Source organism: Pseudorca crassidens, chromosome 11 (assembly GCF_039906515.1).
Source record: "Pseudorca crassidens isolate mPseCra1 chromosome 11, mPseCra1.hap1, whole genome shotgun sequence".
Lineage (NCBI taxonomy): Eukaryota > Metazoa > Chordata > Mammalia > Artiodactyla > Delphinidae > Pseudorca > Pseudorca crassidens.
Genome location: NC_090306.1, coordinates 103,118,232 through 103,145,275, shown reverse-complemented (window position 1 = coordinate 103,145,275; position 27,044 = coordinate 103,118,232). Strand labels below are relative to the sequence as shown.

General features: G+C 50.9%; 1 protein-coding gene across 2 annotated transcripts in view; it reads right to left on the bottom strand.

Moving 5' to 3' along the window:
- The window catches only part of TBC1D22A (TBC1 domain family member 22A), a 311,485-nt gene extending 288,047 nt beyond the window's left edge, over positions 1-23,438 (bottom strand). Inside the window, exon 1 of one of the 2 annotated variants that reach the window (XM_067698424.1) lies at positions 23,210-23,438. In XM_067698424.1, the coding sequence (XP_067554525.1) occupies positions 23,210-23,271 (62 nt within the window). In that variant the 5' untranslated portion in view covers positions 23,272-23,438. The remainder of the gene's footprint in view (positions 1-23,209) is intronic. The other variant, XM_067698423.1, reaches the window with a different exon arrangement.
- Between the last annotated feature and the right edge of the window lie 3,606 nt (positions 23,439-27,044).

Sequence of the window (27,044 nt, the reverse complement as noted above, 5' to 3'; positions counted from 1 at the left end):
AGGTCCCTGGAAATATCAGAATGGTGAATTTTACATTTCGGAGCAAAGCGCTTCAGATATCAGGACAAAGTTGCAGAAATGAGGTGGTGAATTTGGAATGAACCCTTCTCGATTGGTAGATGTTTCTTTTAAAGTGTTCAACAGGGAACAACGACAGAAGAAAGAAGACGCGAGACGACACGCCACTTCTCTGGCAGTGGTGCTGGATTCCCGGAAGGAGGGGTGAGCCCTCACTGGGGAAAGAACAGCGCGCTGTGAGGACGAGGAACGCTGGGAAACAGAAAACAGTCAGAGCAGGAGCCCCTCGCCCGGTAGAAAGACAGGGACGCTCGGAAGAGGCCCAGGGGCTCCCTTGGACTTGAGGCGCCTAACTCCCCACAGGAGCCCCGGGGAAAACCGACAGTGGGAAGTGAGCTGACTGTCTCTCTGACAGACCTCACCCTGAAGTTTTTCACCAAAACGCCTTGACATCAGAGTCCAGAACACACACTTTTTTTTTTTTTTTTTTTTTTTTTTTTTTTTTGCCGCAGCGCATAGCTCGTGGGATCTTAGTTCTCCAACAAGGGATCGAATCCGGGCCCGCGGCAGTGGAAGCGCAGTCCTAACCACTGGACCGCCAGGGAATTCCCCCAGAAAACGCCTTATGCCTACAGATGGAGCTCATGAAAATCCCAGAAAAGGAGGCAGAGCTCTTTCCCCCAAGGTCTTTAAAAATAACCCACAGCCTGCTGTCAGACCTCCCCAGATGGGGACTCAACACAGAGGAACCTGCCCCACCGAGGACTGAAAGACAGACTCTCCTCAAATGCCTTGAACTGCAAGAAATTTCATACAAGCTGGTAGTGTTTGTGTGGACGCTCTTTCAGGATGCGTGGAAACATATGCCACCTGTACAGAAGATCTCTGATGTGGGTAAAGCCCTCCGTAGGGAAATTATCCCCTGATCTGGATGACGGCATTAAAACTACATTCATCCTGGAGACCATAATCAACAGGAAAAACCAAGAAAATGAATCATACATTAAAAAGGAATGTCGCTAAAACATGTCGCGAGACACTGAACTTGGGATAAGGCCTTGCCAGTTGCGCTGCTACGGATCAGTGGCTCCCAGAAGCAGGCTTAAATTAAGCCCCTTTAGAATACTGTATGGCAGGCCTTGCAGGTGTGTGCCCAGGCAGGAGGATCTATAAATGCTAAAGACCTAGCGGTGGCCAATCACATTAAAACTTCGGGCACTATTTATTCATGAGTTTACCTCCAACAGGCCTGGCCATCCAACCGAAGTAGACGGGAATTCCATCTCCATTGCCCATTGGAGAAGGGGCAACCAATTTGCTTAATTGGGTCCAAATAAATAGCACCGGAATTTAGTATATGTACTGGGAACTGGAACCAAAACCCCAAGTTCAGTTATGAATTAGACAACAAAGTGCTAAGAGGTTTCGTTGGGTTCAACTAGTTGTAGATAAAAAGGACTAACTAAAAATTCTAAGGGATATTCATCACCTCCGTTCAGCAGAATGGTCTTCATTCCTTTTCCCACAAGACCGTTGAATGGATGCTGACAGTGGGGAACAGTAATACACAAGAACCTTTTTATATTCTGTCACAAGTTCATCACTAAAGGGATGTTGCCTGTAAGCTTAAATCATACATAGTGGCCCACCTCTGGGAACTCTGCCTCCAAGGTAATGAGCGTTAAGCTAAAATACCTCTGTTTAGCACACAGGAAACCTCCTGCCCAGGCCCACCTGTGAATGACTGCAGGGAGGAAGAAATGAACACATCCTCTCTGGGGGCTGACGGGAACCAGGAAGTGTTTCACTTTACCCTCTCCCCTTTTCGTATAAAAGGAGCCTGAGTTCTAACTCAGGCAAGCTGGCTCTCTGGGGCACGAGCCCACCATCCTCTTGGTCTGCCGGCTTTCTGAATAAAGTCGCTACTCCCTGTCCCAACAACTTTTCTCTCGATAACTGGCCTGTTGTGCAGCGGGCAGTACCAGCTTAGACTCGGTAACAACACAGCAGAGGGGGCTTTTTAGATGTGACTAAGGGCACACAACTTGGGAGAGCATACTGCGTTATTCAGGTGGGTTCAATCTAATCACAAGTCCTTAAGTGGAAAACCTCCCCGGCTGTTGTCTGGGGGCAGATCATGACCATGGAGGAAGGCTCAGAGCGAGGCTGCACAGCTGGCTTTGAGGATGCAGAAAGGGGGCCATAGTCAAGGCAGCCTTGAGAAGCTAGAGAGGTAAGGAGATGGTTTCTCCCCTAGAGACTCCAGAAAGCCCTGCCGACATCTTGGTTTTAGCCCAGTGAGACTTGTGTGCAGACTTCTGACCTCCAGAACTGTAAGATAATAAATATGTTATTAGCCAGGAGGTTTGTGGTAATTTGTTTCAGCAGCAATGGAAAACTAATACAGGTAGCAAATCTGTTTTCCTGGTATGTGGGAGGCTTAAAGGTTTATGTTAAGTCATCACACTTTTATCCTTCACGGAGGGTTCTGCTTTGAGGACTATACTTGGAAAAGCCCACCCCCTACTGCCCTAGTCCATTCAGGGTGCTATAATAAAAAATACCATGCACTGAGCAGCTTATAAACAAAGTCTCACGGTCGTGCAGGCTGGGAAGTCCAAGATCAAGGCATCTGCACTTTCAGTGTCTGGGGAGAACTCCCTTCCCGGTGTGCAGACAGACATCTTCTCCCTATATCCTCACATGGCAGAATGGGTGAAAGAGCCTTCTGGGGTCTCTCTTGTAAGGACACTAACCTCATTCACGAGGGTTCCACCCTCATGACATCATCACCTCCCAAAGGCCCCACTTCCTAACACCATCACGTTGGGGGTTAGGATCTCAACATACGAATTTGGGGGGCACACAAACATTCAGTCCACAACACCTAAGGCTGCATAAATATGAGTGTGTTTCATATTTCTGTGGTTTCATTTTTTACCCCCGTGTTTTCAGTCACCTAGAATTTATTTTATTTCGCTATATACTACTTAGTAGGAATCTTCTTTAAAAAGTAACCTATTCCAATTTATTAAACAACCTACCCTTTCCCCCAGACACACAAAGAGGATATCATCTTTAATAATACATTAAATTATTATATATAGGTCATTTTTTCAGTTTCCTATGCAGTTTCTATTCAGTTTTCCATTCCTGTGCCTGCAGCACAATATTTAAATCAGGTAAAATGCTCTTTTTTACATCCTAAAACTTCTCGGCAAAATTTAACAAACATTTGACAATGCCACTTTGTGATGGGCATTATGATGGGTGCTGGGCAGGCACAGATGAGCACACTATAGTCCAAACTCTTAAGGACCTTGCAGTTTACTTATACTAGCAAAAAACGAACCAGCATTATAATGCTCCATGAGAATTCCTACAATAACATGCCACAAGGGTACATAAGGCCAGTCTTACGGAAAAGGTTCCTCGAGGAAAAATTCCTTAAACTGAGACCTATGAAAAGAAGAGGAAGAGTGAGGTAGACAGAACGTTCCAAGCAAAGAGAACAACACGATAAGACCCTGACGGCGCGGGAGAGGGTGAAACGGTTGGGAAATGAAAGCCACAGCTGGTGGCCTGTCACTAGAGAGCGCAGAAGGCGAGTGCCAGGGCAGAACTTGCCTCGAGGTCCTGGGACACCAGAGTGCAGAGGGGCCTGAGGACCCCAGTCCAGCCCTCACTCCACAGAGGACGGGAGGGGCTCTCAAGAGGCCTGTCTTTGCCGTGATCTGAAAGCAAGGCAGTGACCCTCCACTTGCCCCGCGAGGACACCTCTGCGGTGGGCAAGGCCCACAGGGAGGTCACGTCGGGCCTGGAGGGGCCCTGGAGGAGGAGCTTCTGCCAAAGGCAAGAAACACACAGGAAGGGGGAGGGACAACACCATGCCCACCCCACTGTGCGCCAACCGCTCAGCTCCAGCCTTTCCCAACAGCCTCCGAGTCTGCTCCAGACTCCTATTTGCTCTTCAGCATGAGATACAGCAGACGATAAAACAGAGCATAACAGCCGTGTGAACAGATTCAGCATCATTCCAAACTCAGCGTGTCTGTGCCTCTTATCCTCACGACCCAGCGGGCAGATGGCTATCCCCACCGTACAGATGGAGAAACTGAGGGACAGAAAGCTTAAGTGGCCTGCCCAAGGTCACACCCAGCTAGCAGGCTGCAAGGCCAGCTTAATAGCACCTAGAACATAAATACCCACACAAACACCACAGCGTCACTTTAGCTCCATCCAAAACCCTATCATTTGGGGGCTTCCCTGGCGGTCCCTGGTTAGGGCTTGGTGCTTTCGCTGTGGGGTCCAGGTTCAATCCCTGGTCTGGGAACTTATGCCCTGCAAGCCTCGCTGCATGGCCGGAAAAACAAAAATCCTATCATTTTGTCTTACAATAGATTTGAAACCCTCCCCAATTCTACTGTCCTATGAGGTCACTAGCAACCTGAATCTGACACTTAAAATTCTCACACAAGTGTTTATACCTTTACTGCAGACTTGTGCATCTCTAGGCAACCTATGATACTATTCTGCATGTTTGTAAAGATTAAGTTAAGATTATCTTATAATATACACATCTTTATATATCTTTTTGCAGCTTTATTTTCTCTCAAGATGGTTTTTTTGTGTGTCAGTGTTAACACATGTAGCTCCAGTTTTGTTGTCCTGTGAGGTTTCATTTTGTGTGTGAAGGGGGGTGTTTTAGCAGTAAACCAACTTTTCAAAAGAATTTTTACAGAGAAACACAGGACAGGCAGAAGCAGAGCTGTTCTGGTAAAGGGGAGAAAAGCAGGAGCCCACCCACTTCCCAACTCATTCTGAGGCCAGAATTACCCTGATACCAAAAGCAGACAAGTACATCACAAAAGAAAACTACAGGGAATCCCTGGTCAGGGAACTAGGATCCCGCAAGCTGCGCGGCCAAAAAAAAAAAAAAAAAGCTACAGACCGGTATCTCCTATAAGTATACGCACAAAACTCCTCAACAAAATACTAGCAAACCAAATCCAACAACATTAAAAAAGGATTGTACATGATGACCAAGTAGGATTTATCCAAGGAGTGCAAGGCTGGCTTAAAACCTGAAAATCCCAATAGGAAAAAGGACAAAGCCACACAATGATTTCAATAGTCACAGAAAAAGCACCTGACAAAACCCAACACCCCTTCATGATAAAAATGCTCAACAAACTAGTAATAGAAGGAAATGTCCTCATCCTGATAAAAGACATCTACAAAAAACCCATATCTAACATCATACCTAAGGCGAATGACTGAATGTTTTCCCCCTAAGGTCAGGAACAAGACAAGGATGTCCACTCTCCCCACTTTTGTTCAATATTGTACTCGAGGTCTTAGGGCAACTAGGCAAGAATGAGAATAAAAGGCATCCAGATTAGAAACGAAGAAGTAAAACTAACAAGATAATATAATCTTATATACAGAAAATACTAAAGAATTCACTAAAAAAGTAGTGAAACTAAACAACAAATTCAGCAAGGCCTCAACATACAAGACGAACATACAACTATTAACTGCATTTCTATACGTTCGCAATGAGCAATCCAAAAACGAAATTAAAAAAACAACTCCACTTATTATGACATCAAAAAGAATGAAATGTTTAGGAACAGATTAACAAAAGATGTATAAAACTTATACTCTGAAAACTAAAAACTACTATTGAAAGAATTTAAAGAAAACCTCAATCAATGGAAAAATACCCATGTTTGTATTAAAAGACGTAATATTGTTAAGCCTACAGCACTCTCTAAATTCACTACAGACTCAACGCATCCCTATCAAAATACCAGGCAGCCTCTATGTGGAAATTGATAAGATGACCCTGAAATTCACATGGAAACTCAAGAGACCCAGAATGACCAGGTTAAAACACTCTTGAAAAAGAACGAAGTTGGAGGACTCACTCCTCCAGATTTCAAAACTTACTAAAAGATGCAGTAATCAAGTCAGTATGGTACTGGCATAAGGATAAACACGGAGATCAGTGGAATAGAACTGAGAGTGCAGACTCCGCACATTTACAGTCAATTGATTTTTTTTTTTTTTAATGGTGCCAAGACCCTTCACTGGAGAAAGAACTGTCTTTCCACAGATGGTGCTGGGACAACTAGATAACCACATGCGAAGAAAAAAGTTGCACCCTAGGTGGATAGGTAAACAAAATGTGGTATACCCATAAAATGGAAGATTACTCAGCTATAAAATGAAATGCTGATACACGCTACAACACAAAGGACCTTGAAAACATTATGCTGAGTACAGGAAGCCAGTCACCAAAAAGTCCCCACATTATCATATGACTGCATTTATATGAAATGTCTCTAATGGACAAATCATACTATAGAGACACAAAGATTAGTGGTTTCCCGGGGTGACCACTAATGAGTACAGGGTTTCTTTCTGAGATGATAAACATGTTCTAAAATTGACTGTGGTGAGAGTTATACAACTTTTTGAATACAATATAATATCATTGAATTTTACACTTTAAATGAGTGAATGGTGGCGTATGTGAATTAAAATAGGTGAATTATGATATGTGAATCTCAATAAAGATGTAACTTTTTTAAAAGGCAATACAGCTTCCACTTGGTTCTCCTGGCCACCATGCTGTGAGGAAGCCCACACCAGCCACGTGGAGGGCCCGTACGTGTGGGCACCACAACTAACAGCGCTGGCGGGGGTCCCGGGTGACGGCCTGCGCCCAACTGCTAGACACGTGAGGGACTCAGGCTGCAGCCTTCAAGACTTCCCAGTGACACCCAGGAGCTTTCTTTTCTTTTTTCCTTTCTTTTGGCCAAAAAAAAAAAAAAAGTATCAGCCTGCCTAGGTCAAGCACCACCCATCTGTCATGGTCCCTTTCCTGAAATTTCCATGGATGCCTCCCTGACCTTGGTAGAAAGTTTCCAGTTTTAAGAATCCAAAGGCCTGGGTTCAAGTCCCAATAAGAGCGTTAACCAAGTAATTGTTCCGAGCTTTACCTTCCTCATCCCAGAAATGGAAATAAGAATGTGTATGAAATGAGATAACCATATAATAGCAGTGTGAGTACTGCAGTGACCTACAGACAGTATTTACCAATACTATCAATCTATCTTTCCTCGAACATTTGCATTCTTCCATTATGCGCAAATGTATTCAATACGGCTCCAAACCAGCAGGCGGTCTGGCCTACAACCCACCATTTGCATGTCATTTTCACCAAAGTCTGCAGCATTATCACATACTGCAGGCCTTGCCCTCCCAGGACAGCAGGAAACGCATTAATTCTTCATGGGCAAACCACTTGTGTTTACTGAGCAGAAAATGTTCCAACCAAGTTCAAGCTCAGACTAAAAGGAACCTCATTTTATCTTATTAAAATTACATTTTTATTCGGTTTTGCACAGGGAAAGAGGAAAACAGGCTTCAACTAAAGCCCTTTTTAAAGAATAAGTGGCAACTAATACACATACCTCCTTTCAAATAATGAAATCTTTCCTTAAAAAATATATTAACCAATAAACTTTTTTAGACATTGTACCGCTTTAAAACACTACAGTAATTCACTGAACCCTAACGATTCCTTCTAAAAAGCAGATCCAGGTGACATAGTTCCACTGCCAGCTACACACCCTGGAAAAACAGTTACACAGGTACACGAGGAGACAGGTTCAGCAATGTTCATAATACCACAAAGAGAAAAAATGTTAAGAAAAATCTAAAAAAAAAAAAAAAAAGAAAGAAAAATCTAGATGTCCATTATCAACTGAATAATGAATAAACAAACTAGAACATATGCATATAATGGAATACCAACCACAGCAAACAGGAAGGAACTTCAGCCACCAGATTCAAGATGGGGAAAGTTCATTAACATAATAGTGAAACGTTGAATACACACAGTAGGACACCACCACTTACAGGAAGTTTTTTAAATGCAAAAATGAGACAATATATCATTTTTGGGTACATACATGAGTGGTCAAAAATCCTACTGCATGCAGGGTAACCGCAAAATTCAGAACTGTGACGATCGGGGAAGTGAGAGTAAAGAGCTGGGCCCAGGAAAAGAACACAACAGCATCAACTGTGGACGTGGTCTACATTCCCTGTATTCATCTGTATGCCTTCCTGAAAGTCTGATATGTGTTCCAGTGTTTCAAACAGATGGCTCTGGCTCTGAGAGGGGAGGTGTTTGCAGGCACAGCCATTCAGAGGGTCAGGGAATGCAGTGCCTGGAGCGCTCCTCGAAGACACGTTTCTCTAAGTCTCCTCCGACCCCATTCTTCCTACACTGTACACAGAAATCTTTCAAAAAGAAGGCTCACCGTCATTAGCCACCACAGAAATGCAAATCAAAATCACAACTAGAGGGACTTCCCTGGCAGTCCAGTGGTTAAGACTCTGCACTTCCACTGCAGGGGGCAGGGGTTCGATCCCTGGTCAAGAACTAAGATCCTGCATGCCGCAAGCCGTGACCAAAAAATTTAAAAAAAAAGAAAAACATCACAATTAGGCACCACTTCACAGCCAGGAGGGGGGCAAAAATTTAAAGATAATATGTGTTGGCGAGGATGCAGAGAAACTGAAACCCTCACACTCTGTGGATGGGAGTGAAAATAGGTGCAGCCGCTCTGGACAACAGCCTGGCAGGTCTTCAAAAGGTCCAACATTGACCACATGACCCTGCGATTCCGCTTCTAGGTACACACCCAAGAGAAATGGAAACAAGTCTATACAAAAAACTTGTACTGTATTATTCATGGCAGCCAAAATGTGGAAAGAGTCCAAATGTCCATCAACTGATGAATGGATAAATCAAATGTGCCTGTCCATACGATGGAACATGCATTATTAGGTCATAAAAAGAGATGCTCCAACGTGGGTGACCCTTGAAAACGTCACAGTCAGTCAAAGAAGCTAGTCACAAAGGACCACACATATAATTCAATTTACATGACACATCCAGAACAGGCAGATCTATAGAAACGAAAGGTACGTCAGCAGTTGTCAGGGGCTGGGACGAGGGAAGGGGAGTCACTGCTGATGAGTTCTGGGCCTCTCTCTGTGGTGATGGTGGTACAGCTGGGTGAACACACTAAAAACACTGAATTGTACACTTTAAGTGGGTGAAATGTATGTTACATAAATGATATCTCTACAAAGGTGTTAAAAGGAAGGAAGGAAGGAAGGAAGGAAGGAAGGAAGGAAGGAAGGAGGGAGGGAGGGAGGGAGGGAGGGCGAGCTAGGGAGAAGTGAGGATGGGGAAGGACCAGACCAGTCCCTCCTGGCCCAGGTGCCGGGGAGCAGGTGCGCATGAGGGGAAGGCTCAGGGTGCAAAAGCACGCCTTCAGCACCCGTCGCCCAGATGACCAACATCACTCGATGAACCTTTAAACAGGTCCAAGTCCACCCCTCCCGCCCCGGATAACAGAGTCTGCACTGCTACCGTCACAGAACATTTCAGTATACTTCATGTGGAAAGGACGGAAATTTTTATCATCCTCCAAAATAAGAAAATGAAACTTAAGAAAGACTAATTTGGGCTTCCCTGGTGGCGCAGTGGTTGAGGGCCGCCTGCTGATGCAGGGGACACGGGTTTGTGCCCCGGTCCGGGAAGATCCCACATGCCACGGAGCGGCTGGGCCCGTGAGCCATGGCCACTGAGCCTGCGCGTCCGGAGCCTGTGCCCCACAGCGGGAGAGGCCACAGCAGTGAGAGGCCCACGTACCGCAAAAAAAAAAAAAAGAAAGAAAGACTAATTTGTTACCAGTAGGCAAGGCGGGGACCATGAGCCGTGTCCTCTGGGTCCAACTGGTACATATCCTGATGACCACGTGCCTGAGCAGCCGGGAAGGACTGTCAGATGGAAGAAGAGTGACTGAGAACTAACAAGGCATCACAGGCTCCAACACTGCGATGTAACAGAGGCTCCCAGCTCGGTGAGAGGGTTGGGTCCAGACAAAGGACAGCACAGGACGGGTCAGGAAGGAAGGCAGAGAGACGCCCACAGTGTGCCCCGAAGTGGCCCCCAACTAGAAGCGCCTCCCACGAGAGCCCTGAGTTCCTATAAAGGTCACCTCTTCTGCAGAAGGCACAGAAAATGCCCCCATTGGTAAGGGAAAGAAAGATGACAAAAGAACGGGCAAAGCTAAGGTTTAAAGAGAGAACCGGGAAGAGCGCTCCTAGAGGACGGGGCCCCAACATGAAGACAGGCTAGAGACACTGGGCAGATGCAGGGACGCCCAAAAGAGAGAGATGGGCCCCGGGGACCAACGCCATCTCTTCAGGGTTCTATCCAGGCTGCCTTTACAACACCAGTCAGGAAAGCTTTTTGGTTTTGGTCGTGCCACGCGGCACGCGGGATCTTACTTCCCCAACCAGGGATCAAACCCATGCCTCCTGCAGTGGATAATCACTGGACTGCCAGGGAAGTCCCCAGGAATGCTTTTTTTTTTTTTTTTTTTTTAATTTATATTTGGCTGCGTTGTGTCTTCGTTGCTGTGTGCGGGCTTTCTCTAGTTGCGGCGAACGGGCGCTACTCTTCCTTGTAGTGCACAGGCTTCTCATTGCGTGGCTTCTCTTGTTGCAGAGCATGGGCTCTAGGCGCGCGGGCTTCAACAGTTGTGGCACACAGGCTCAGTAGTTGTGGCTCACGGGCTCTAGAGCACAGGCTCAGTAGTTGTGGCGCACGGGCTTAGTTGCTCTGCGGCATGTGGGATCTTCCCGGACCAGGGCTCGAACCCGTGTCCCCTGCATTGGCAGGTGGATTCTTAACCACTGTGCCACCAGGGAAGCCCCCCAGGAAAGCTTTTTAAAAACTCAGAGTCAAAGACTATCTGTCTGAGGGCCTACTTGTGGACAGCCAAGCTCTGGGGCGTAGCCTTCACCCAGAGCACCACGAATCAGTGACATCTTAGCCAGTCACAGACGACCCCGAGGCTGCCGCACTAGAGTCACTCGACACACCCTGGCTGAGCACCTGCTCCAGGCCCGGTCCGACACTGGCGCTGCGAAGATGCCAGGGATGCTGCTCCCGCCGTGGTGGAGAGTCATTAGGATACAGGTAGGCACTGAAGTGGGAGAAGAAAGGAGGGAATGAGCCTAAGTTACAGAGCAGAAGCCAGGAAGGCAGGAGGAAGGAGAGCCCAATGTCGCAAGGCCTCTGGGTTTGACAATAAGGTGATTCTCTCCTGTGTATCCCGGAGAACTTCTTTCTGGTCTGAACTTGGACCGCCTACACCAAGGCCCTGGCTCTGAAACAAAGCTGATGGGACAACACCAGAAGAGCTTTTTTTTTTTCACTAAAGGTTAAAGAGCAGTGAGTGAAAATAACAAAGAATGAAACGGCAAAGAGCGAGAGGAGATAAAATTAAAAGAAATACATCCAAGCTGCGGTGTCCTGAGCATCATAAAATAAATGAAAAATTATACGGCCATCTTTGCGATTAACTGCCTCCCTGTATTTCAGACACATGAAGTAAACAGGCAAATCATGTAGTATCTCAGTTTACAGCCCATCAACCTCTCCAAGCACAGTCATCACTCAATGTCTCCAGTAGCTTTCTGAAAGGTGAACTCAATTAGCAACTGATTTACCATTAGGCGTGTTCTAACCACAGTGATGCTCCCCAGATTTATAAAATACGTCCAGAAGGGTAAGTTTTCCAAGGAAATTAACTTTAGAGGACTCTGGAGGAAAATGTATGAAACGCCATTATTACGAGGGTAAACGGTTCCACCATTCCTCCCGCCCATGGCATCATCTGAAATGGTCCCGCCCACAGAGTCAAGTGCAGACACACGTGGCCCTACAGGACCCTGAGCAGAGGGGCTCCCGGGCTGTCCCACCGTCAACACCCACGCTACGCCACCTGGCAGTGACGCTCACCCCGTCCCGCAAGCTCTTAGCCACCTACTGAGCTCTCCCCACCGGGCCACGAGCTCCCTGTAAGAGGGCCTGGAGCTCGTCTCCAGTCACACTCCTTGGGGGCCCAGGAGCCAGTGGAGACGGGCACTTACTGATTCAATCAGCAAGCTGCTCACGGATGGCTCTTCAGACAGGTCTCAGAAGTGAGGATGTTGACAATAAACTTACCCCTCCCATGAAAAAAGCAATGTGTGGAATATAATACTGTAAATCAACTCTACTTCAGTTAAAAGAAAACAGCAACGTGTGAGCTCACAGACCCAGAGAACAGACTGGTGGCTGCCAGAGGTGGGGCAGGGTACGAAATGGGTGAAGGGGTCCACAGGCACACACTTCCACTTACAAGATAAGTAAGTCCTGGGGATGTAAGCACAGCATGGTGACTGAAGTTAGTAACACTGCACTGCAGATGAGAAGGTTGCTTGTAATCTTACAAGTTCTCATCACAAGGAACAAGCGTGTAACTGTGTGGGGATGGACCTTAACTAGACTTCCTGTAATCATTTTGCAATAGATACATAGAGCCAATCCTTAGGTTGCACACCTGAAAGTAATATAATACGTCAATTACACCATCATAAAAGCACAATGTGAATGGGGGGAGGAGTCTTTTGAAATTAACATGGAAAAGTACAACCCTGCCAGCCCTGCAGTCAGTCATGGGTCCCATTTCCCCACCTCTCCCTGCCTTGCTGCTTCTCCCCCCAGTCCCTCTCCTGTCGACGTCACCTCCAGGCTCACCGCACTGAGCCCTCTCTCCTCTCTCCCAGCTCCTGCCAGCCTATCTAGACGCCCCTCAGACTCCTCCGTGCGTCCCGAAGCCCAGTGCTCCACCAGTTTTCTCTTCCCAGTTCACGCGAAACTGTGCTCTCTCCTGACGTTACTGGGCACCTCCAGTAAACACTCAAACAGTGGCCTCCAGGCTGAGCTGCTGCTGGCTCTCGGCCACCTCACCACCTCCCATTAACGGGCCCATCGCAAAAATCAGCTTTGCCCCCACTGCCATGCCTCACGCCCACTTCCCCAGACAGGACGTGACCCTCTGCAGTCACGCAGGTACAACACGACAGGCGCGCCCCGCCTCGTGCAGCCCCTGGCAGCCTCCTGGCTCTCTCCTGTGACACCTGAAACCCACCTGCTGTCCCCAGCATCCCTCTCCTCCTGACCCCATCACTCACTCCTCCCGTGACTTAATCTCCAAGAACAGCGATCCCAAAACCCAAGATACTTGTTGCTACATTCAGCGCTCCCTTTTTTTTTTAATTTTTATTGGCATATAGTTGCTTTACAATGTTGTATTAGTTTCTGCTGTACAGCAAAGTGAATCCATTATATGTATACATATATATGTGTATACATATATATGTGTGTGTGTGTGTATATATATATATATATATACATATATATCTCCACTCTTTTTTGGATTTCCTTCCCATTTAGGTCACCACAAAGCACTGAGTAGAGTTCCCTGTGCTATACAGTAGGTTCTCATTAGTTCGGTGCTCCCTTCTTTACTACACGAATACTTGAATGATTAAGCATTTTAAACCTGAAGGAGTTCCAAAGACTAGAGCACATCCCCTCATAAGTGGGCGTAACTAGGCAACGCCCTCTGAGGAGCCCCCAGCGTCCCACGCCTGCCCGGCCCTGTCAGAGCGACTTACAGTCATGGTGGTTGATGAGCCCACGTGTGGCTGGGACATAAAGTGCTGTAATGGCTCCATGACTGGCTTTGGCACAGGAAACTAACCCAAGCTAGGGAGTAATTCTAAAGGAATCAAAACGGGGTGCAGGAGGCGGCAGCCCCTGTCTGTCTGAGACTAACCCGTAGCACTAGCCACCCCAGGACGGTAACTGGCCCGGTAAGACAATCCCCACGCCCTAGACGGCGGGAGGCAGACAGTGCGGTGAATACTGGGGGGCCGGGAGGTCTCCCGCGCTCTCTTCCTCCTGAATTCTGTAATGGCAAGGCCAGACCCCTTCTGCTTCCCACCCAACCGGCTGGCCTCGCCACCTGCAAACACCTGCACCTGACAAGAGAAGCAGGTGCTGAGCGCCCCCTAGGGGCTGCCTCCTGCCTCCAAGATCCCGTGACGCCGAGGGACCCCTCCCCTCTCCAAGACCCAGTCCTCCGCCCAGCCTCTCCACGCACACCGTGCCCACGCCCTCTGACAAGCCCGGACCCTGCAGAGGGCTTTCGGCCTAGGATCACAAGCACTGAACATCGTTTGTCTCGCTGCGTGTGAGCCTGGGCGCCAGCAAGAGCATTCTGTCCTTGAGGCTAGTAGAAACGCTCACGGAAAGAAGGCTCATGGCAAACCCTGCAGTAAGCTGTGTGAGGGAGCAGGGCGAGGGCGGCCCGGGGCACATCTGAGAACCGTGTCACGGTCTGGCCCCCGCAGCACGGGCCAAGCTCGAGTGTGCAGCCCGGGTGAGAAGGAAGACGGCGGGCCATGCCCGGGCCGGAACACTCTGGCAGTGCCAGTGAACTCCAGACCCCGGGAGGATGGACCACGGGGAACAGAGCGTTCATGCGGTCAGGAGCCCAGAAATGCACAGGGCGGCGTAGAGAAAGGGCTCTGCCCCCCGCCAACATGCTTGAGTTCAAAGCCAGCTCGCTCACTGCTCACCGAGGGGCCTCGGGCAGAGAGCAGCAGAGGGGCGAGGGCCCCCTGCCCAGCTGCGCTAGTAACACTAACAGCAGCTTCAGCCCTGAGCCCTCCTAACCCCAGTAAGAGAATCCGTAACTGTTCTAAGCAACTAAACTCACCGATAGCTACATGCGCCTTTGCCACCTTCAGCACTCAGACTGGGATTTCCACGTGAATCCCCCCAAAGAGGAAACAGCATCAGAATGAGGGAACAGAAGGAAGAGGGACACTCAAAACAGAAGTCCCCTGCGGCACGGAGCCCAGAAATGGGAAGAACCCAGGCTGCCCCGTCCCCTCTGAGCCTCCTGACCCTCTGCCTCTCTCTGTGAGGGGGGGAATGTCTGGGTGAACCCAGAAGCTGCCCCTCTCACCCCTGGAGAACCGGGAAAGAGGAAGTCAGTGTGCAAGGAACCGGGTCCCACCCCCAGCTCCAGGCCAGGCCCACCACCAGCTCAGCTGCAGCCTGTAAAGTCTGGAAAGGACCCCTCAGCATTCCCGCTGCTGCTGGCCCGAACCTGTGTGTCAAGAGCCTGAAACAAGGGAGGTGCTCAATAAGCAGGCGCAGGTACGAGGTGTCACTACAAGGCCAGCACCATCTCCATCCGCGGCTCCACCTCCCGCCTGGGGCGCAGAGCCAACACCTGCCCACGGATGTGGTTCACAGCCACTCTCCGCGGAATCCTCCAGAGGGAGAACCAGGCGGTCGGTCGTGTCTGCACTCCCAGGGCCGAGCACGGAGGCATCCCCCACGTGCAGCCCAGCCCTTCCAAGTCCGGGACCCCCGCTGCACCCAGAGGGTCCGCAGGGGCCGGTCCTCACACTGCACGTGTTCCACTGAGGAGCGGCTAAGCCCAGGAGTGGCAAGATGGTGGAGCTTCCGGAGAAGGCCAGGCAGGGGCGGGTGTCACACCCTGGCCCCCGGGTCACCGTGCTGCGCCGCTGCCCTTGTCCTAGCTGTACGTGGGCCAGGCAGGGCCACTCCAGTGGGAACAGAAAAACGGAGGCGAGGGCTCCCGGCGCCTGTTCTGTTCATTTCCACCCCCAACCTCTGATCTCGCCTTCACAGTACTTAGGGGAGTGAAACACCTCCTCCAGCTCTCATTTTACAAAATTTTAAAAAAACAGAACAAATCCAAAATCATCAGGGATTTTTTTTTAAGTCATTTTTGTCCTCATCTAAAATTAACCCAAAAGAGTCCAGATTTGCAACATTAGATAAACATTTAAGAGGGGGAAAAAATGATTTCATTTTAAGTTTATTTTTTCAAAATGTTTCCAGACAAAATAAAAGGTGTTTCATAACATGAAACATGACCACTGGAAAACAAACAAGTAAAACAAACTATGTATTTAGCCAAACCCCACCCTCCGGTGCTTCCACAGTGCTCAGCACAGCAAGACCATCTCCACTCATGGGTGGCAACCAGATGGGACCCCCCCCCCCCGCCCCACAAAGTCACTGCCAGAGCACAGACTCCTGGGCTCCTCGTGACAGGGAAAACTAGGAATAAAGAGACACTCCAAACATCCACTCCAGAAGCACCAGCAAGAAAACAAGGCATGTCTATAAAAACACAAGACAGGAGAGCAGGTGGGGCAGCAGCTCAGAATTTCTCAGGAAAGAAAGGCGGGGCCTCCACTTGGCCCCTGGACCCGAGAGGACACGGAACAGAGAAGACCCCTCCGACTAAACACGCTTCGCAGAGGTCACCAGTGAGGGCCCAGCCCACCTGTGAAGACTGGCCGAGGTACCGGCCCACGTTCAAGTGCAGGACCCCTTCCCCAGCCGACCTCCCTCGGGCACACTTCCCTGCCCTCCACCGACCCCGCAGGGCTCTGCTTTCCTGCAGCCGCTGTAACAGACTTACTGCCTTCGAACATTCCCACCCATCATCTTAACACTCTGCGGGTCAGAGGTCCGGCATGGGTCTCCCAGGCTAAAGTCCAGGGGTCGGCCCGCTGCATCCATTCTGGAGGCGGTCCTGGGGAGAATCCATTTCCTGCTCATCCAGGTCGCTGACAGAATTCAGTTTCTAGCAGGTGCGGAACCAAGGTCCCCGTCTTCCTGCTGACCAAAAGCACAGGCTGCTCCCCGCTCCTATAGGCCACCACGTGCCTGGCTCGGGGCCCTTCCTCCATCTTCAAAGCCAGCAACCGCAGATCAGACAGAGCCACCTGTGTCCAACCTCTGACACTTTTAAGAGCTGATGTGACCACGCTGGCCCCCCGGATAATCCAGGGCAACCTCTCCAACTCAGGGGCAGCTGACGGGCAACCTTAACTCCATCTGCAAAGTGATTCCCCTTTGCCGTGGGACTGACACATCACAAGCTCTGAGGATGAGGACGTGGGCATCTTGAGGGGCTCCCACCCCTCAGGCCAGAACCCTGGGGGTCACCTCAATCCCCAACACCCTGCCCGTCAGTGACCCCTTTGAGGCCCACCGCAGCTCAGGCCCTGAACCTGTCCACTCCCCCCCGCCCACCGCCGCTGCCCTGGTCCCCACTTCCCGTGCCCACTTCCTCTCACCCTCTCTTCGAGGCGGAGGAGCAGAATAAAGTGCTTCCTCATGGCTCTCGGGACCAAGACCCAATTCTTCTCCAGGGCCTGGACGCCCTGCGTGCTCTGGACCCCGCGCACCCCTCCTCACTTCCTCCTTGGGGTCTCCCTGCGGAGAGCTCCGACCCCGACCCGGACCCACACCTCTGCGTGGCAGGCTGGCCCCTGCTCCAGCCCCGGGTCCCATCCTAGGCGAGACCTCCTCGGGGCGGTGGGGGGGAACGTGGCATTCTACGGATGCGGGGCTCCGGTGTCCTGCCCCCATCACCAGGCTGCGGCCGTGGGAGCCTACAGACTGCTTGTGTACCAGGTGTTCACCATCTCCTTCGGCCTGAGGACCCCGAGGGCCACGCCTCTGCTCAGCATTCCCTGCGGTACCTGGCGCACTGAAGGTGCTCCAGTATTTTCTGAATGAACTGTCCCCCGCCACACTCCTCTCCTGCAGCTGACGACTGACGGTGGCCTGTGGAGACGACAGCTGAGCTGAGTGTCCCACTTGCTCAGGGCCGCCTCGTGGCTGTGGCAGCTGTGCGCTGAAAGCTGCCAGGGCCAGGACACTGTGAGCGGTCTTCTGCTCCATGTCTACCCGAGCACCCATGGCCCTGCATATTCAGTCGCGGCCTTTCTTGCTGCCACCGCACGTACACATGTCACCCTTCACATGCCCCGGCGGCCCGCCTACCCTGCTGTCAGCAGAGCACACTGGCAGGCAGAGCCGTGCTAAAATAGCAAGCGTCGGGTCCACGCTGAAAGGCTGCCTGTGTTCTCACACCCAGTGTGCTGTGATTTCGTCTTGGCATTTCAAGTTAAGTGTAGCAGGAATGCCAAGTGCAACCGCGGAAAGCCACAGCCCCGTGGGAGCCAAGCGAGTCAACGGCCCACGAAGGAACAGGCCCAGAGAGCCAGAGGCCAAGCCTTTTCTGATTATCATCAGCTTCCCGATTCTTACCAAACCACCACCGCCTCTCACCTGGATGTTCGCAAAACCTCCTAACTGGTCTCCCTGCTGCTGCCCTGGCCCTCTCCGCCCCCCGTCTACCTACAACAGGGCAGCCAAAGGAATCCTGCTAAGCCAAAGGCAGGGCCTGCTGCTGCCACAATCCTCCAAAGCCCCCCCTTCACTCGGAAGAAGACACTGGGAGTCCCTGTCTCTCCTGGGACCATGAGGCCCACCACTCCCACTTTTCAGGCCTCGTGCCCCACAAGCCTCTCCCCCTCTCAGCAGTGGTCACGCCAGCCCCCCTGGGCTTCTCCTCGGACACACCAGCATCGCCCCCGAACCAGGGCCTTTGCACGAGCTCACCCCTCTGCCTGGACGACTCTATCCCGGCCACCCAGGAAGCCTGTTCCCTCACCTGCTGCAAATCTTGCTCAAATGTCACCTGCTCTGTTAGAGCTTACCTGGTCACCTTATCATCCATGACACTATCCCCACGGCACCTGCCCCCGAAAGATCTATCCCGCTTCCCTGCTCTGTGTTGATAGCAGTCATCACCTTCTGACAGTTAACTCTCTACTTAGCTTTTCTCGGGGGATTCCCTGGTGGTCCAGTGGTTAGGACTCAGCGCTTTCACTGCCAAGGGCCCTGGTCTGATCCCTGGTCAGGGGCTAAGATCCCACAACCCGTGAGGCACAACCTAACTTAGTTATCCTCTGCCTCTCCCACTCCACTGTTAGCTCTGTGAGAGCACAGATTTTGGTCTGGTTTGTTCACTAATGCATCTCTAGCACCTGGAACCATTACTGGCACATAATCTGGGTTAAATAAATATTTGCTGAATAAGTAAATGATCAGACTCTCAAAACTGGTCCAAGAGGCTTCTCTCCTTCTCATCTAAGAGAACAGGGTTAGGCCAAGCAAATATCCTCCTGTAGGTCACAACCACTTAGGTCTAATGCAACTCCCTAGGTTATACGTGCAGAAACTGATGGCCCTGGGGGCAGTATGAGGAAGGTGAAGGTCACAGAGAGATTAACAGAAAACGATGGCTAAAACCTGGACCACCCAATTCCCAGTCAGACGTCTTTCCACCATATCACACATCCTGCCTCATCCAGAGAAGCAGCTTCTAAGAAAGCATCAACCAAACATATAATCTAAGGACCAGGGTGTGCACAGAATAGGGGGATCTACCAGCAAGACCACCTCGTGCGGTGTGAGCCTTGGCCAAATCAGTCTCTCCAGGTTAATCTGGAAAACAGTTTGGATCAACCACCACTTACTGGTTTGGCAGTAACAATGCGAAGATGAGCAAGGCACACTCCCTAAACACGCAGAGCTCACCGTCTGGTGAAGAAAACAAGAGCTTTCCAACACTGGGTGTGACGCACAACGGGGTACTTTAGTCCAGACTGCATGAAAACAGGCCAGCCCTGACCAGGAGGTACACTGGAGGCGAGTTCTTGAACATCTTTAAAAAGTAAGCCCAGGGCTTCCCTGGTGGCGCAGTGGTTAAGAGTCCGCCTGCCGATGCAGGGGACGCGGGTTCGTGCCCCGGTCCGGGAGGATCCCACATGCTGCGGAGCGGCTGGGCCCGTGAGCCACGGCCGCTGGGCCTGCGCGTCCGGAGCCTGCGCTCCGCAACGGGAGAGGCCACAGCAGTGAGAGGCCCGCGTACCACAAAAAATAAAAAATAAATAAGCCCAGCAAGGACTTCCCTGGAAGTCCAGTGGTTAAGACTCCACGCTCACAATGCAGGGGCACGGGTTCCACCCCTGGTCAGGGAACTAAGATCCCACATGCCACACAGCGAGGCCAAAAAATTAATAAATAAATAAGAAAAATAAAAAGCCAGGCAAAGGAGAGGGAAGGGAGGAAAAGAACATTCTGGCCACAGCTATGAAAGCATGAAACTGACAGAGGCATCACACAGCAGGTACAGCGAGGATCCTACAAGTCCATCAGCACCCGTGAGGGCCAAGCTCAAAGCAGGGAGGGGCGGGAGATGGGGCTCAAGAATTGAGCGGGCTCAGGTCATAAAGGGCCTTAGACATCATGCAAAAGCACTTAAGCCTCTCGGCACGGCATTTCGGGGAAAACAACCAAGGGGCTTTAAACCAGCCTACCTCATCGAGTGTCAGAGTGTGCTTGGAGGACAGAGTGTGCTTTGTAAATTCTAAAACATCAGAGACACGAACATTTGCAGAGCGCCAGGAATAGCGCCTGGCAAACACTAAGTGCTCGGTGAATAGCAGCCGCTACTGTCATAGGAATTATTACTAAGGAATTACTAATTTTAAAGGACTGCGCTATACAAAAGCGCCTTTGCCAGTTCCATATTCTGTGGTGGGTGTATTCTTCCTCCTTTGAGCTTCTCTGGGTTGAGGCCCACACTCAAAAAAAGTTAATCACAGGAACCACTCAAAAGAGCTGGCACGACCGCTGGAAGCCAGCTGGGAACTGCGGCACTGAGCTTGTGCAGGTAAAGACCAGGTATGCGGCCGGTGGTCACCACAGGGAGGTCATCTACTGACAGGGAAACGGGCACACCTTTGCGACTCGTCCTGTCGCCTGAAACGGCAGCACTGCCAGAGATGAGGCCACAGGAGGCGAGGGGCACGAAGTGGCTGTGCAGGCCTTTCCGGGCGAGCCGACCTCTCCTCCTCGCCCTGCCCTCTGCAGTGACAGCCTCCAGGAGGCCTCCAAGACTCCACTCCAAGTCTGGGACTATCACACGGGAACAACTCTCAAAAGGCCTAAGGCACAGCACGGTATCGGAGTCCAAGGAAAAAGCAAGGCTGTCTTTGGGAATGCAGGATTTCACAGAAGAAAGTTGAGGACAGTATTATTTTCCTGTGGCTGTCACAACAAATTACCACAAACTTAGCAGCTTAAGACAACAGAAATGTATCCTGTCACAGAGCTGGAGGCTACAAGTCCAAAGCCAAGGTGTGGGCAGGGCCATGCTCTCTCTGAAGGCTCTAGGAGATGATCCTTCCCTGCCTCTCCTAGCTCTACTGGCTGCCAGGAGTCCTCAGCCTGCCTTGGTCTGTAAAGGCATCACTCCAGTCTGTCTCCATCTTCACATGCCATCTTCCCTGTGTCTGTCTCTCTATGTGCAAATTTCCCTCTTCTTATAAGGACACCAGTCACTGGACTAGGGCTCACTCTAATCCAGTGTGACCTCACTTCTCATTTTAACTTGATTCCATCTGCAAATACCCTATTTCCAAATATGGTCACATTCACAGGGTCCGAGGACCTGAATGGGGGGGGGGGGCACTACTGAACCCAATACAAGGACAAATACCCAAGAGACACAGTCATCAATCCAAAGGTTTATTCACCATTATAACTACACACAGGAGCTCGAGTATTCTCACACCTCAGCTGGTTGTTAAGAATCAGAATCTATTTAGACGGAGGAGGAACCAAAATCTCAATACCTAAAAACAACACACAAAAGTTCTACTGCCACGTGGCTCCTTTCCTTGGAGTCTGTGTTCTACAGCATGTGTTCCTGTCACTGCTAGGACCTCCTATTCTCTGCTATTCCAGAATTTTCACATCATCCTGGACCCTGACATTGGTTTTGATGAAACCTCTTATTGTTCTTCAGTCAAGCACAGTCCTAAGGACTTCCCTGGTGGCACAGTGGCTGGCTAAGAATCCTCCTGCCAATGCTGGGGACACAGGTTCAAGCCCTGCTCCAAGAAGAGCCCACATGTCGAGGAGCAACTAAACCCGTGGGCCACAACTACTGAGCCTGCGCTCTAGAGCCCGTGAGCCACAACTACTAACCCCGTGCGCCACAACTACTGAGCCTGCACTCTAGAGCCCACGAGCCACAACTACTGAGCCTGCGTGCCACAACTCCTGAAGCCCACACGCCTAGAGCCCGTGCTCCACAACAAGAGAAGCCACCGCAATGAGAAGCGACACACACCACAACGAAGAGTAGCCCCCGCTCGCCGCAACTAGGAAAGGCTGTGCGCAGCAACGAAGACCCAACACAGCCAAAAATAAAATATAAATAAATAAATTTATTTATTTAAAGAAAAAAAAACCCACAGTCCTACAGAGTAAAATAGGGTGCCTGCCCAACTTCAGTGACCCCCTCCAAAGTCGCTTTTCTGAGCAGTCAGGAACTCATACTGCTAACTCCCAGACCATTCTGAAAATTAAACCTTTCTGACTCGACACAGTGCATTCCAAAGTTTACAATTCTATCACTCAAACAATAGTGTTTACTATGCAACACTTACGAATAAACTGTGCTTATGAATGATTCTACTTGGAGTTAAGACCACAATTCTTAAGTTTCAGTATCTCAGACTTCAGTTTCCAAACTGAACAGTGTGTAGAAATCTTGTAGTTTGTTTGTCTCTAATCTATTTTCACCAGCAGCTGATTTTATCCTAGGTGTTTTCCCTGTCATGTCTCCCATGTTTCCTAGGGCCCTGGCTGGGCTGGGTGACACATCAATCAGAGGAGGACTTTGGAGTTGTACAGCTTCCAGGTTGCACCCAGGTCGCTGCAGGCACTTAACTAAAACAAAAAAACAAAAAAATTTGCTTCCTGCTGCTGACTCAAGACAGGAGTTGGCTTTGAAGCCAGAAAGTGGGAACATGGAAATCCACAGTGAGCCTCAAGTATTCTTCCTCGCCCAGGGCAAAAGCGGCAACCCAGGAGAGAACGAGAACGCCAATCAAATGGGTCAAAACCACCACGCCCCCTGCAGAAACCGAGCTCGCCAGCGGACGCAGACTGCCCCGGCCACTTTCCTCACTCCACCAACTCCTCGCGGCTGGAGAAGAGTGGGTTCCTTGCAGCTTCCCCAGGGGGCCGAGGAGTTTCGCAGAAGAGAGCCTGCCGGTCTCGGGACAAGCCTGCCGGCAGCTCCTCCTCCTTTCTGGCCTCGCTCCTACGTGCAGCCACTGTCACCTCCCAGACCCCACGATCCGACCCCCAGGACACCCCGAGCAGTCTCCTCAGAGCCCAGGTCACCCCTCCCCAGACCCCGACTCCACCGCAGCCCAGCGGGCCGAAGCGCCCACCTGACCTCTGACCTCTGACCCCGACCCGGGTCCCCGTCACACCCACCTGCCCGGGACCTTGCTGTTGCTGCGCTTCCAGAACTGCTTCCTGGCCCCGTCGCTGGCCATGGCCTCTCCTCATCCCTCAGACCCGCAGCCCCGACACCCCGAGGGCGGCCAACCCGCCCCGGCGGCCCTTTCCTGTACCCCGGGTGGCCCCCTCACTGATCCCGGGATTCCAGAGAGTAGAGCCGAGAGGCTCTTCCGCCTCCCTCCGGAAGTTGTATCTCCGCGCACCCGGAAGTCCCGCCTCCGACCCGGGCGCGCGTGATGGACGTGAGGGAGCCTGACGTCACTAAGAGGCGTCTAAGGGGCGGTGCCGCGGAGGAAGCGCAGCTGCTGTGCCGTCCTTCTAACTGCCCTCTTCTTAGGCCTGGTGTCCGGCCCAGGGTTCTCCTACCGCGCGAAGCGGCAGGACAATGGTCCTAACCCGAGGGCGAGGCGACGCGGAGACCGAAAGCACCCCGCTGCGGGTGGTGGTCGAGGAGGTGTCTGTCGCCCGCACTTGGCTAGGGCTCGGTAAATACCAAGTGGCTGACTTACCGCTGCAGTCAGTGCAGCGAGGTGAGAACCATGAGGAAGTGGTCCGGGCTTGTGAGGGGCACGGGTGGTGGGGTCCGGGGAGGGGGCAGGTGGGTCGGGGAAGGAGGGGGTTGGCAGGCTTCGGCTGAAGCGTGAAGATTCCCCCACCGGAGCCTTGGCCGCGGGCGGCTATCGGCGCTTGAAACGTGCAGGTAAGATACACCCAGGACTTCAGTACCAAAGAAGGAATGACGACGCTGCTTTTTATGTTAAGTACATGTTGAAGTAAAATATTTTGTGTCTTGGATTCAATAAATGTATTGCTAAAATTATTTTCACATTCCGTTTTTTCAAAGTAGCTACCAGAAAATTAGAAGTTACGTATGTGGCTGCATTATATTTCTGTCGGCGGTAGACGTAACCCGAGAGGTCAGGGACCGGCATTTCAGAAGGGAGCGCAGTGCGGCTTTGGGGAGCCGCTTGACAGACGCGTGCCAGTCCTTGATGATATTTTCTGATTAAAGTTTCCCGTGCCTCCTCACTTATGATAAGTAACACTGATATAGTACTTGCTGTACGCAGGGTATTGCGCTAGGTACTTTACGTGTATTATCTCAGTCGTATGCCAACCAGCGCCTCAGTAAAGGCCACCCCCGGCCCTCAGAGCAGAGTGCGTGGCTCTCTCAGATCCCTTGCAACACTGAGTTTTCTATCCTGTCTTGTAGTAGCAGAGGCTTCCCACAGCCCTTGTCCCTGCCCTGGAACATTTACTGCCTGTCTTTCTTCCCACGGAGCCCGTAGGGTACTGCAAGATACTGCTGGGCGGGTGAGACCTGTGCCTTCTGCTTCTACAGCTAACACAGGAAGCGTTTGTTAAACGGATGACAACCATGGGAGCTCTCCAGGGATCCCCTTCTGTCACAGCCACAGAATCTCCCTGAGGTGATTGCAGTGGGTCCTTGGGGAATCCCCTGCTGACAGAACCTCAGTAGACGCTCAGGGCTACGATGCTGCACAGCCTGAGGAACTGTCCCGGCATCCTGTCCTTTCATGACCTCAGTGAATCTCCAGCGATGTCCTGATAAAGCCTCAGTGGACCTTAGGGACCCCTTCCTGGACATAGCCTCAGGAAGCCTCCGGGATCCTTGGCTAGTGGGGCTCAGGAAGGCCCCAGGGATCTCTTCCCAGTGTACGGCCCGGGGCCTCCCCAGAGGTCTTCCTCAGCGATCAGCTCCTGACAGCCTCAGGGATGCCCTGCCGACAGGGGATTTTCCCCAGCTCAATTTAGCTTCTTGCAAGAATCAGTGAGTGGGGTCGCAGCAGAACTAAGATAGTAGCGTTTAGAAAGGGAAGATTGACAGCAGTCAGCGAGCGACTGATTGGATGTAATTATAACATCTTAGGTTTGGTTGCTCCCCATAGCTTACCTAATGCTTTCCTGTCTCCTGTCTCTTAGGGGAGGGAGTTAGTTACAGGGAGACTAAGATTGACTCGAAGGCTTCAAGACTATCTGAGCAAAGGATTACTAGTACCACCGACGGAAACCTCAAAGCAAGCAGTGCGCCTGTTTGCAGCCAGGTTTATGGTTGGTTTAGGACATGTTGGGTTTGAGGTCGGATGTCAGGCCTCAGCCAAGCACTAGGTTAAAGGACATATTGGTCTCCAGGTGAGGAGACGGGGTTACACAGGGGAGGACAGGCCAGGGCGAAGTCCCAAGACCGGTGGGGCGGGCATAGGTCAGCATCAAGAGCGACGTAATCAAAAAACATAGTCAAGTAGGAATCTCCAGAAATGGGTTCAGGTGGGGGTGTGTGGTAGAGATGGATGTGAGGGAGTATCTGGAAGAAGGCCAGTCGTGTAAGCCGGAGTCCTGCAGAGGTAGAGTTGAGGAACGGGACCCACGCAGGAGTCAAACAGGACGTGTGCATGAGCACAGAGAGTGAATGAGTGAGCCTTTATTCAAAGAGGCTTCCTTTCACTGAGATTCAGGCTACTGTAAAAACCAAGGACATACCATTTCATGCTTAACAAACAATTCAAAAATCTCTCAGTGCCAAAATCGATGAGGGTGTGGACTTATGAGCAGTACATAAATCAGTGCACCGATTCACTGCCGGTGGGAGCATAAGTTCATCCAGTCACTTTGGACAGCCGTCTAGCAATTTCTTGTAGTTAAAGGTGCGCATACCTTACAAGCCAGGTGTGTACCCTAGAGCCACGCGCCTGTGTGCAAAGACAGGAACGTTCATTGCAATGTTGCTCCTGGGGAAAGCTGATCAATTACACGTAGTTTTCTGGAGAATGCTACAGGATAGTAAAAATGAATGTTACCCACATGTCAACATGAATGGATTTCACAAGCAATGATGAGTGAAAAAAAGTTGAATGTGAATGCATGTAGTGTGATACCACTTAATTCCCTTTTTTTAGAGTAAAAAAATACTAAAAGCTAAATTCAGGAGTGTGGTTGCCTCTGGGCGTTGGTGGGGACTTTGATCAGTGAGGAATTGACAGAGAGTTCAGTTGTTTTATGCTTTATTTCTTAAGGCAGATGGGCTGTGTTCAGGTGTTTGTTTTATTCTTTATGACTTTCTGCATGTATAAATTGTTTCATAATACATGAAAATGTAATTACGGACCTCTCACCCTGTTATGCACTGAGCTACCTCAGGCGCTTTTTGGAAACGGCAAGCATAAATGCTGCAGTAATGAAGGAACAGCGCTGAGGCTTGGAGGAGTCAGGTCCGCTGTTAGGTTTGTAGCTATTGTTTCAGGTTGGGTGGCTGTGACGGGACAAAATGCAACCCGGGACGTCGTTGCCGGAGCCGGGGGCCAGGAGGAGGCCGGGCGCTGCCTAACAGGTGGGGGCTAGGGATGCCAAGATCTGTGGTGCGGGCTGCGCTCCCCAGGAGGCGGATTGTGAGGCAGACACTTCCATGCAGATGGCTTACTGGGGAGAACTTAAACTGGGAGGGGCTACAGTGGAACATGGGGCCAGCCCCGAAGGATGGCCCCCGGAGATGTCTCGAGATGAGCCGGTGGAGCCTTTGCACAGCTGCATGGACGAGTCACTGAATGTGGGCTGCCCCCTGAGAAGGTGCGTAACCTCGGGAGAGGAGGTGCCTTCTGCCGAGGTCAGGTCCCAAGGAGGCGCTTATCTCCAAGCCATCAGCAGCCAACGCTGCCAGCAACTGAGGGGAATGAGAGCCTTCGTCTTCCAGGAGGAGCCTGGGCCGTGTGACGCAAGCGCGTCTGCGGCAGCCCGCCCTCTGCCCCACGCAGATCTGCTGGCTTCACGTAAGTTCACCGTCTAGGAAGAC